The 12,598-nt window shown below is 36.2% G+C and overlaps 1 protein-coding gene across 5 annotated transcripts in view; it reads right to left on the reverse strand.

Moving 5' to 3' along the window:
* The window catches only part of LOC110024322 (homocysteine S-methyltransferase 2-like), a 68,621-nt gene that overhangs the window by 54,916 nt on the left and 1,107 nt on the right, over positions 1-12,598 (reverse strand). For all 5 annotated transcript variants that reach the window (XM_020724220.1, XM_020724218.1, XM_020724217.1 and 2 more), the window contains exons 2-6: positions 5,108-5,164; positions 4,802-5,031; positions 4,564-4,693; positions 3,877-4,080; positions 1,315-1,386 (exon numbers count right to left, since the gene is read on the reverse strand). In XM_020724220.1, coding sequence (XP_020579879.1) covers positions 1,315-1,386; positions 3,877-4,080; positions 4,564-4,693; positions 4,802-5,031; positions 5,108-5,164 — 693 coding nt within the window. The remainder of the gene's footprint in view (positions 1-1,314; positions 1,387-3,876; positions 4,081-4,563; positions 4,694-4,801; positions 5,032-5,107; positions 5,165-12,598) is intronic.

The following is a 12,598-nucleotide window of genomic DNA, read 5'->3' on the forward strand; positions in this document are numbered from 1 at the left end:
GCGAAAATGCGAGTTGCGAAAATGCGACAACTTCGAACCGTAAACAACTTCGAACCAAATCAAGCTTACGGGGGAGATTGTGAGACTAATCTTGAATTGGTAATTTGAATTGATTACACAATTAGTGGCTTCATAATAGGCATAAGTTGATTAGTGAAATAAATAGCATTAATTTTAAATTAAATATAGGAGATATGACAATAGCATTAATTTTGAATTTGAATCTTAAATTCAAATATATGTAATCAATTCAAATAGGCGCAAAATTGATGGCACTTAATTCTCTTGTCTTTATTGTGTATGTTTCTTTTTTTTGTTTCGGTATGCTTTAGTATAAATTAGGTGTTGTGTTGCATTGTAAAACACACTCCAGACTTATATTTTTTCACTCCTTCAAAATAATAAAAAGAGAATTCCCAAAAGCCCAATCACATTTTTCTTTCGATTTGTCCTTCAGCGATCCATTAAATTGGAACCAACAATTTTGGCATGGTAGAGTTTTGGCTAGCCTGAGATTGCATAATGCCCGAGCAGGAACAATAACTCTATTTATATATGAGAATAAAAGGTCAACATTATAGAATTGGATGTCTAAATAAATTGCTAAGAAAGTACATAAATGGACCAAGTGTAAGTAGTTGTGTAGCGAGCGAGGTTGGCTTCTAATTTACTACTAGTTAAAAATCTCTGAAGGGTTCCGAAATGAAATTGAGTAGCCCTAACAAGAACCCTTAATTAGAAGGCAAGTACTCTTAATGAGTTCATGAGTTATTTAGGTAAATAATCTTGACGAATAAGCAACTTCATAAGCCCCTTCAGCAATTTTGATATCTAAATATTAAGCGTCCAATAAGGCCCCACATATGGGCAACTTGACATTCTATTCTAGGTGACTCGAAACTTTAGGTGATTTTTAAGTTTGGCGAGTGCTGGGTTGCAAGCAGTTCAGGCAATGATTTGTCAAAGTGGATCCAAGTTCTTACTATAACTTGATTAGCCCAACTCAAAATAATATGTGTACATCGAAATGAATACAGTTTTAGGTATATGATCTGGGAATAAAATCAATACTATCATGCATACAAAAAAGACTAAGGTCTATAAAAAGGGTAGATGCAAAGCAATAATCAACTGTAGATAAAATTACAAAAATCTACGTGCACAGGTTTGATATGCAAATGCAATTTGACTGTCTCATGTTATGCTTGAGGGATGCACTCCACAGAAGATAAACTATCACAATGTACTTCAAAAGACGAGAAATATCTAATATGCCAGTTTATTCAGATGATTAGCGATAAAAATTAAACTCACCACCCATTCCTTCCTATCTGCATCATATCGCTCCCCGCTGTTAGGATATATTACAATTGGTTTATCTGTGGCCTATGAAACAGAAAAAAGAATAAATAAATAAATAAATAATATGCATACACACACACACACAGCGCTAACCATTAAATGGCAAAAGCAAGGCCATCTCAATTGAACTGTTCAAAATAACTAAAAAGATCGTCAAATTTCCTCCAGAAAGGTAAACAATTGTTTTTAGCGTCTCATTCATGAAAATTGGCAAAGAAAAGGATTGAAAGTAAAGCAACAGAACGATCTAAGTAAATAAATTTATATATATGAAAAATATGTATATATATATGTGTATTTTTCATGATATCGGCCGCGGTCGAAAGCTCGAGCTCTGCTAGGGTTTACAATGAAGATTTCCTTCGCATTTGATTCCACCGCACGAAGGAGAGGGGCTTGCAACTCGTTTCGTCGACTCGTCGACTCTCGCTCCCGTCTACGTCTGCGTCTACGTCGGCATCGTCGATCGCAATTCTGCGTCGGCGTGTGTCTGGCTTTTGCGTCGTTCTACTTCTCTCTAGCCAGACACCGTGCTTCCCGACACAGTGTCGTTTTGTCTGCTTCTCGCTGCAGGTGATCATCGGCACCTCCCCTTGCTCTGATGGCTCTTCCTTCTTCTTTGGGTGAGCCGGCAAAGGCCTCCTTTGCCCACATCGTGGGTAACCCTCAGGTGGAGTCCGCGGTTGTATTCCCTTTAAGCTATAAGGATAGTCGCGATGGTACAGATGATTACCCTTTTGTTAAGAAGAAAAGTAGTAAAGATGGAAAAACAACAATTTTTTTCTCTTACTCGGAAATTTCTACCCTGACGAAAAAATTCAAGTTTGCTCTTATTGAAAAATTTCAATAGGGGCACCCACCTACGGATGTTATCAGAAAGAGTGTTGATGATCTTAAGCTAGTAGGCAAATGAAAAGTGAGACTCATGGATAAAAGACATGTTAATTCAACTAATAGTGGTTAAAGACTACACTCAAATTTTCTCCAAGAAATAACTTAATATCGCAGGCAAATCAATGAAGTTACTCACGTGATCTCCTGACCCAAATCATGAAACTCTCACTGTACCGGTATGGTTTAATCTACATGGTCTCAAGTTGCATTTTTTTTATCATCAGGTTCTCTACTCTATTAAAGTCATTCTTGGGGATCCTTTGAAGCTAGATATACATACTTTCAACCTAACCAGACCTTCGGTAGCCAGAATACTTGTGAAAAAGGATATTATTTTAACTGATGTTACTGAAGTCTGGCTGAGCACAACCCATAATGAATATTGGCAACAAATCGTCATGGAATACAGACCCCCATATTGTACCCACAGTAAAATGTTTGGACATATCATTAATAAATGTCACAAGTTTCATCCTAATTTGGAAGCTAAGGTTCAAGTGAATAAGGATGGGTCTAACCCCACTGCTCTGGACATTTTAGTTTCACCTGCGGAGGATATTGTTGCCCCTATGCCCCCCCCTCTGACACTATTGTTATTGTTACTGCGAGTGATGTGATACTGACACCTTCAAACCCCATAGAAAACAATACTGACGGACTATTACCTACAAATGACAGTATTCAGATTGATAATCAGGAGAACCTCGCAGCTCCTCTTCAGATCCGGTGGAGAGGCAACCATACTTCACAAATATTAGAACCTATTGTGGGTACTACGATTGGTAATTCTTCTGCTTCAGCTCTACCACCTCATCCGACTGATTCTTCAGATGAAAAATGACAGGTTTACACTTCTATGAGGAAGAAGAAGAAGAAGAATGAAGATTTACTTGAGCTCAGGAGTCTTATTAATGATAATTTGGTTGCGTCGGGTAATGGTAAGCACCTTACAAATCTGCTACCTGGATTCCTTCCGAGAACTAGAGCCAGAGGCAGAACAAGATTGGCATGAACCTCATTATTTCAACGCTCGGGTGGTTTTGGGCTTTTTTTTTATTTTTATATGTACCCCTTTTTAACTTTTTTGGATGTGTTGTATCGTGTGGGTTAAGTGTCTATTTTTAGGCCCACCCAACAACCTATCTGTATCTTTTCTCTTTAATATATTATTCTTTGGGCTTTTAAAAAAAAAATTATATATATATAACTCAAACTATTAAATTATAATAAAAAGTTGAGGGTATTTTTTAAATGGCCGGGTTGTGCCCACCAAAAAATATTTTGTAGCTCCGCCATTGGAGATGAAGAGGAATTGGTGATCAAAATGAATAAAATAATAATAAAGTATTTTGGTTTCGGAAAGTATCAATCAAAAGCAAATTTACAGAACGTTTCTGAAATATGTTTTTACTTTCTGAAAATAAAAGAAACGTGGATAACAAAAACCTGCACAATTCTAATGGAATACATTATATGTTTCTTTAGAACTCTCATGCAACTTTATTGGATAGAGACGTGAGGAAAAATACGAGAACAATAGATAGCACTGCCAGGAGATGACTAATCCGCTATTATGAAGTATAGCTGAGCCTTGCAAGGATTGCTCATCTAAACACGTACCTTCCTGATAGAAAGAATTAGCCCATGAATATATCTTGGGGGAGTGCAGTTGATACCAACTGCAACAACCTTCTCACATGCATTAGCGACAGCAGCACACACCAGTATCGAATCTCCACTAACAACATTATTTTCATCTTTAGCGCTAAAAGAAAACCAAGCAGGAATCCTGATGTTATTCTCTTCGAGAAGCTCGACATAAGCCTGCAACATGAGAGAAATATTTCATAAATAAATTATTCTAAGCACAAGCACAAATTCTAAAGTGAAATAGCGTGAAAAATTTTAAAAAATGGAAAGCACTTTTGAAGGAAATCCAGAATGAATAGCATTATTCGGAGGTTCTCTTCACGCTTTAAACACTATTTTTCCTAACTCCAAAAAAAAAATATTATCTGCAGTAACAACTCAGCTCCATAATAAACCAGTAGAACCAACACTGCATCGGAGGCACCTTTTATTTTCTGTTTTTTATAACCATTTAAATGACCTAAACTTCTTCACATATCAGAACTATAAAGTCCCCATCCGATCTGTTGAATCTGAAGCACCACTCACCATCAGACTACTAGTGGTTGGTTTAGCATTTGAACATATTATAATGGAGATGATATCCATAGAAAATAAACACGCATAAAATGGAAGCTGAAAAATCAGCCCATAACCAAAAGAGCGCACATGACGTACCTGAGCTTCAATTTTATTTGGAATTGTTTCGAAAGCAATCAGATCAGCACCAGATTCTGCAAGAACCTGCAGCCTTCTCCTATGAAAATCTTTCAAAGTTTGCAAAGTTTCTTCTTTTCCATAGTCTCCACTATAAGAAATCAAAATAAGAATCTTTAAAGACAAAAAATTTTGGCAAATAATAGATAAAGCAAGCAGAGCTAAAGAGAAAGCAATGTTTGCCTAAACAATTCTACACCTATATTCAGAACCGTTTGCTAGAAATGCTCCATAGCTTCCAATGGAAGCTGCAACCAGAATAGGCTGTTTTCTTAAGCTGGCTTTGCCCGCACCTAAAGTATATGGACCATTAGGATGAATATTGTGAAATATATCCCGAGCTTCACAAGCAATTTTGACACTTTTAAACATTAATGCTTCACTTTCTTCTTTGGAAAATCCTCGAGCTTCAAAGCCCTGAATTGTGGCCTACATAAAGCAAAAAGGGCAAGTTACTAATAAATGATGAAATGGTAAATAATTATGAAAACAGAAAGTGTCATACCTGATAGGATGCTGAAATTATAATGTTTGCACCTGCAATAAGGTAGTCCAAATGAACCTGCTTCAGCGATAGCAAGTTGATCAATGAATATATATATATATATATATATATGATTCAGCACAAATACGACCTCAATAAAAAAAAGTACAAAAAGTTTCAATACGGTTAATGAAATTGTTGAAATTTAGAATAATGCAGAATACTTCATTATTTCATTTATATGAACGGGGGTATAAATAACCCTTATAGGAATCCTATAATAGGAAAAATAATAAAAAAAAAGATATGAAAGGAAGGATATATCACCTGATATCCCCAATAATTAATTCATATTAATTATAAGGAGATATAGGAAATAACATAAAATAATAAAACAAGTAATTTCCAATCAAAGGAATAAATATAAAATAGGAAAGGAAATATCTTCTTATATTAAGGAAATAATTTATTCATCATAACTTTTTATAGGAATAAATTATTTTCTATTATAGTTTTTAACACTCCTCCTCAAATTTGGAATGTATGTTTAATAATTCTTAACTTGTTGTGTAGTGAAAAAAAATTGATCGTTTGGATTATCAAATTTCCTAGATTCAGGCTTGATTGAATTTTGAGTTTTGTGTCATATGTTTCGGCATAAAAGAGAGATTCAGGTTTGGCTGAATTTGTTGGATTCAGGCTTAGCTGAATTTTGAGTTTTGTCTGTCATATGTTTCGGCGTAGAAGAGAGATTCAGGCTTGGCTGAATTTTGAGTTTTGCAGGGAAAGAAACAACCTACAGGAAAACTGATTTTTAGTTAATCGCGGTTATCGTTGGCTACAGAAAAAAAACATGTAAATCACACCCAGTAAATTCTACTGACAGAGAAAGCTGCGAAAGAAGGAAACAGAGCTCCCCCAGACGCTTGGGCCAGGGAAGAAAAAAGTACTTCATGAGAAATGGCCGGCTGGAAACACAGCTCTCCCTGACACTTGGGCAGGGAAGAAAAAAATACTGCAGGAGAAATGGTCGGCTGGAAACGCAGCTCCCCCAGACGCTTTGACAGGGAAAAAAATACTACAGAAGGAAGGGTCGGCGATGTATTTTGTCGGCATTGTTCGATCTACGGCAGCGATATCTCCAGCGAGATGATGATGAGGCGGGTGGCGGCATCGCTGGTGTCGCCCTGGCTGGAGCGCCTGCTCACGACCCCCGTCTTCTTGATTTGTTTGACTCATGAGGACACCGCGCGCAACGAACGCAACATGTTATGTCTCGACTGCAGGGACGCCTGCTCTAGTGCATTCTGCCTTTATTGTCGCTCGGAGCTACATGTCAGGCATCATGTGATTCAGATACGACGGTTGTCTTACCACAATGTGGTTCGTTTGGCGAAGATCCAGAAGGTTCTGGAGATCAGGGGAGTTCAGACGTATGTGATCAACAGCGTCAGAATGCTATTCCTCAACGAGCGGCCCCAACCACGTCCTAGCGATAAGGGTGCATCCCCGCACGCGTGTGAGATCTGCGCTCGATCCCTTCCGATTATGCTCGTTGGGCTGCAAGTTTGTGGGAATTAAGCGTAATGGGGAAGCCGCCAGGCGATGACAAAGAAGAGAGGCCAGCGGCGAGCAACGCCGGTGGAAGAAGCTGGCGTTGGGAAGAGGAGGGAGAGCAGAACAAGACGGGTAGGTCACGTGACTTCCGGTTCAGGAAGGGCCGGCCAGCAGACAAAACTTGCAGAGAGAGAAGGAGAAAAAATCGTTGTTTCAAATACCAAGATAAGAGTTCCTCCCTTCCTATACAGAGGATGACAGGAAAGGAGTCTGGCAATTCTCAAAGGAGAGTCGGTAGCTGAGTATGAAACATTGCTCTGATATCATGTTGAAATTTAGAATAATGCGGAATACTTCATTATTCCATTGATATGAACGGGGGTATAAATAACCCTTACAGGAATCCTATAATAGGAATAGTAATAAAAAGTAAATGATATGAAAGGAAAGATATACCACCTGACATCTCTAACAATTAATTCATATTAATTATTAGGAGAGATAGGAAATAACATAAAATAGGTAGCATAAAATAGGAAAACAAATAATTCATAATCCAAGTAAATAAATATAAAATAGGAAAGTAAATATTTACTTATATTAAGGAAATAATTTATTCCTCATAACTTATTATAAGAATAAATTATTTCCTATTATAATTCTTAACAAAAATGTTTTATAAAAAAGTATTGTATTGGGATACAATCAAATAGAAAGATATGTTTTTATATCAACTTATCGATCGATACACTCCTTATTTGTTTCCTTATGTATTCATTTTGTAGACTTATTCAGTCAAAAATATGATTATGGTCAATACAACATAGTCAGTGTCATGATTTAGTTACTTGACGACAATACATGTTAGTCAATATAACTTTAATTAGACTACACTTTTCTTTTCCTCCACTCAAAATATTAGATTTAACCGAGCATCTACTAGCTAATGAGCTTTCTAATCTACATTCATCAATTTCCCTGCAAAAAGACGAGATAATGTATTGCTCATCACATCGACACCAGGATATTATTTGATCATTAATTAGATTCCTTTTGTACCTTTTATTATCTCTATCAAGGAAGCATTACAAAATCATTTATGAAAAAAGATATTAAGGCTGAAATAGATGCTCTATTAAGTCATCGTACGTTTGATGTTGTTATTGCTCCTCCCAATGCTTAGTTGTTACCCATCTTGATGGCCAAGTCAAATACTGGAAAACATTAATTGTTTCTAAAAAATTCATACAAGTCCAAGGCTTTGCCTATATTCCCTGGTTGCTAGACCTAACTCAATTAGAATCATTTTTCAATCAGAAATGGATTATCCTACAAATAGATGTGAGTGGTGATTTTCTTTACGATGACCTAAATGAGAGTTTATATTAAGTAATCTCCAAGACCTGTTGCTCAGTAAGGAGAACAGCAATTACCAACATAAGGTGGCTATTTATGTACCTAAACAAAGTCCAAGACTTATTTTGGAAAATCTTAAAATGTCCTAGTTGAGATTGACCTTTACAATAGCACCATATGTCATTTATCTTCACAATGCATAATAACTTCATCCCAATGTTTCTAAAAACGTGCTTCATGCGCAAAGCAAAGCGGTGTCCACTGCTTTGCTCTTTGCTTCGCTCTTAGCATGTGAAGCGAGCTTTGAAGGACTGAAGCTAGTTTGAATCGTTCTCTCCCTTGACATTTGACCAAAGGGAGCACGCCAAGCTTGCAGCACTCCTTTGAACATCGACGAAGCGTGACGCCAAGATTGTAGAACCCGTCTCGCCAAACCCGCTCAATCGAACTTGCAAAAAACCCACGAACGGAGCCCAATGTGACTTAAATTAATTTTTTTAGGAATATTTACATACATGTCACTCAATTCTTATGTATTTACATATCTAACACCTAAACTTAAATATAAATAAATATTAAAATATATAATTTAAAAATTAAATATTATATGTATAAAAATTCATAAGATTTATGCTGTGTGTATATAAATCTCTTAAAAATGGTGCTCATTTTAAAATGATGCTCCTCTAATTATATGGAACGCGTATGATAAAAATGAAAAAAGAAAATTCTTCTAAAACAATTTTAATGTTCGCTGATCAGATTGTAAATAATATGACGTGTTCACTATGCCAGCTTTTATTATGGAACCTTTCAGTTCTTCAACTGAGATGATTTCTTATGACCACTTACTTTTGTAAGACTAGTTTTCAAGCATAGGAGCAGGCAGTTTGGTCCATTGCAGCTTGGAAATATTGTAGGTTCTCCATGGTTTTGCTAATTTTCTTATGCTTGCTTCTAGGAATGTCAAATGTGTATTTGCATTAGGTCAGTTTTCACTTCTAGTTCAAGCAAGGCAGATTGGTTGCAATAAACTTGCCATACTTTATTAATTTGCAGTTTCAATCTCAATGTTTGCATTTCATTTAGGTATTGTACCACATTTTTTTTTTTATTTTATATCAATTTTTAAGTCATGCTTTATGTTTTATAAGTGTTTGTGATTATATTTATACATTAACAGTTTTATATAACTTGTTAGTGTGTTGGTTATGAAAAGTGTCGCTTCACTCCACGCTTTGCGCTTTGAAGCAAAAATAAAGCTTCGCACAACGCATTACGCTCAGCGCTTTGATAACATTGTTTCATCTCATTCATACAAACTTATTATATTGAGGACTAAAAGTCAGTACGCCCCGACAAAGTAGGGCATTGTGAAATGAATTGAACGCGTTTTGTATTCTCAAAAGAAAAAGGGTATGCAAATAATAACAGAAAGAGATATGAAAAACTAAATTTTATTCCATAAATAAGAGTCCAACTGATACGACTGAAATAAAAAGAGATAATTGAAAGAAATTAAAATGAAAATATGGAAACAATTATCTAGACTCATAAAACAAATTAAAATAACTATAATTGAAAAGTATGTTCTGATGGTGACGGTCTAGTAAGTGCTTGAGTGAACATGTTATATAAAAATATCATCAGGTGACTTTGATAAATCAAACTCAATAAATAACAGTTATTTATTATAACATAAACAAAAAAAGAAAATGGAGTATACAGTTTGAGCAATAAAAAGAAAATGATTTATTAAATGCATAACAAAATCTGTAAAATTATTATCACGTGCTTATGATCATGAATGAGAGTGACTTAAACACATATTTTTATGTAAATATTTATAAGTTACCACATCAGGTGTGTAACGTATGTGTATATAAATAGGATTTAACAATCTTTTAATATTACATGATAATATACAAGTGTAATATATATCTGTGTGTGTGTGTGTGTGTATTTATGTGTGTGTATTTATACAGTCCATTTTCTATGACATCCTAAAATAAGAAGAGATAGACCCTAATCCCATAGAAATCGATTGATTTCTCTGAGGATATCTTGATCCAGCTAGTCACAATACCAACATAATAACATTATAATAACAGTTATATTTCATTCATCACAACCAAAGCACAGAAATATAACTGCAACATATTCACCAGTATTTATAAATAATTATGAAACTGAATAATGAGATTTATCACATCAAAATAAAAAAAGAAATAAAAAATATTGAAATGATGGAAGATGAACAATTTAACAAAAGGCTATGCAACAATAAAATAATATTAATTACACATTAAAGTTAGTATTAGCAAAAATAAAATCTGTTGCAAATATATGAAAGAAATTTCAGGGGTACGAATAATAAACCTACAAATAACTAGGAATCTAACATAATTAGTAAATATAATTTCCTTAACTAGGAAGGGTAAATTTAAACCTTAATAAAGAGCAATTACTTACCTCGAGATGAATGTGAAACTTCAAAATTATTCATGCTTAGTCCTACGCAAATGAGAATACCCAAAATTTAATAATTATGTGATTAAACCTATTTATTTATAAAATTGGTTATAATGGATATATCATCATTATTATTAGGTGTATAGATGTATACACATATATACATATATAAATATATACCAATGCGGGCTCCAAAAATTCTGAAAGCATCTTGGGTCACTCTACATTTATTATAGTTTTTGTTTTGAGAGATATATATATATATAGATGTATACACATATATACATATATAAATATATACCAATGCGGGCTCCAAAAATTCTGAAAGCATCTTGGGTCACTCTACATTTATTATTGTTTTTGTTTTGAGAGAGCTTTGAAGAGTCAAATTTTCAAAAGGCTGATTGGATTGTAAATAAGACATCACTCAGAGATTTCACCCTCATTTTGTGAGGACTTCTTGAAATGGGATTCGAGATTTCCCATAAACGGAAGCCCCGCTGGTTAATCACCCCTCCCGATAATGGGAGAGCACTTTTTATTAACGTTGGTCATTAAAATTGAATATTCAGTATATAATAGTAACATATTTAAATTCGGAAAACACCCCAGGTCTCTCTACATTTATTTTGGTTTTTTTTTTTTTTTGAGAGAGAGTTTTGGAAGGTCAAATTTTCAGAAGGCGAGGAAGGAGGGGAAGGAGGCCTTACGATGCTCGATCGGCAAAGAAAAGAGGAAGAAGGGAGGTAGCGGCTGCCAGTGGAGAGAGAGGAAAGAGAGAGATTTCCATGGATTCTATATGCCACGATTTTGTCATTATCTTCACCATTGGCTCTATTCATGGTTGTATCACAAGGATTCAAAGGAGGAGAAAAGTAGAAGTTTCGGTGGTATACCACAATACCGTCACAATCTTCTCGGCAACTTCTAATCCCTATTGTATTGCAAGTTTCGATCATTAAGGCAGTGGTTTTAGGCGAAACCACGAGCGAGAGGGTGAAGGAGGTTGGCAAAGGTTTCGGTGACTGCATGAGAAGGCGAGGGAAAAGAGATTGATGCCCTCGTTTCGACATTGATCCTCCTTAAATAGATGAAAGAGGCGGTTAAGCAGTGAAGAAGAAAAGGAAAGGATTATCACAGAAGTCTCGATCGGGAAGATGACAATAAATCAAGGAAGAAAAAAAAGGAAATAATTTAGATCTTATACATTAGAAGTGATCATAACAACTTCGATGTAAAAAACTATTATCAAAAGTATGTTGTCACTTGAGATCAAGGATGGCAAAAATTTTTTCTAGGAATTTAATAGATAAAAGTGGGTATTATCACCTCAAAAGAAATATGCTACTGTTCTCTGTGAGGAAACTAACCCTATTAGTTGCAAGTTGACTAATACGCCTAAGGAGACTTAGACTTCGCCTAACCACGAAGAACTACTGACGTGGGGCTCTCGGGCTCGGGCCGAGGTAAACAAATGACCGGTCCAGCTTTCCTGTTGGACCGAGCCAGTTGGGGCAGAAGCTTTGGCCCCTCTTCTCCTTTATTAATGTATCCCTGCCTAATCCTTTCCTTCCTTTTTGGACAACATTTCAAATTCTTGCCTTTTCCTTTCCACTATCTTTAATCCTTGTCTATTTTCTACTTACCTAGTCTAACCTCTGCTCCCATCTTATTTATAATTGCAAGTGTTGATTACTAAGCAGTTTTGATCCATCTCTGATTTCAGGTGTGCCGCCAAGGCGTGGTTGTATCCGACGACGAGCGGTGCTTTGGCTATACCTCGCCTAAGGTGTTGTTTATCTCTGATCAATTCCTTCCCTATTTCCAGCCGCCGTCTCAGCTGACCATGTGGCCCCGGGTAAGCCGACCTTGCTTGCTCTTCTTAGAAGGCCGCGGGCCCCACTGATCCCCCATTCCCGCATAGACAGGCTGCTCGCTCCCTTCACTGCTCCCCCTGTCGCTCTTCGGCCCCGCCGGTGCCGCTGCTTTTGCACAAACAAACTGTTGGCCCTCTTCCCCACTCGCTCGAGCAGTCCGTAGCTCCAACCAGTGCCCCCCTGCACAGACAGACCACTGGCCTCTAGTCTTGCTCGCCTCAGTCAGTCGTAGCTGTCATCAGCGCCCCAG

The sequence above is a fragment of the Phalaenopsis equestris genome, unplaced genomic scaffold, assembly GCF_001263595.1.
Source record: "Phalaenopsis equestris unplaced genomic scaffold, ASM126359v1 Scaffold000251, whole genome shotgun sequence".
Lineage (NCBI taxonomy): Eukaryota > Viridiplantae > Streptophyta > Magnoliopsida > Asparagales > Orchidaceae > Phalaenopsis > Phalaenopsis equestris.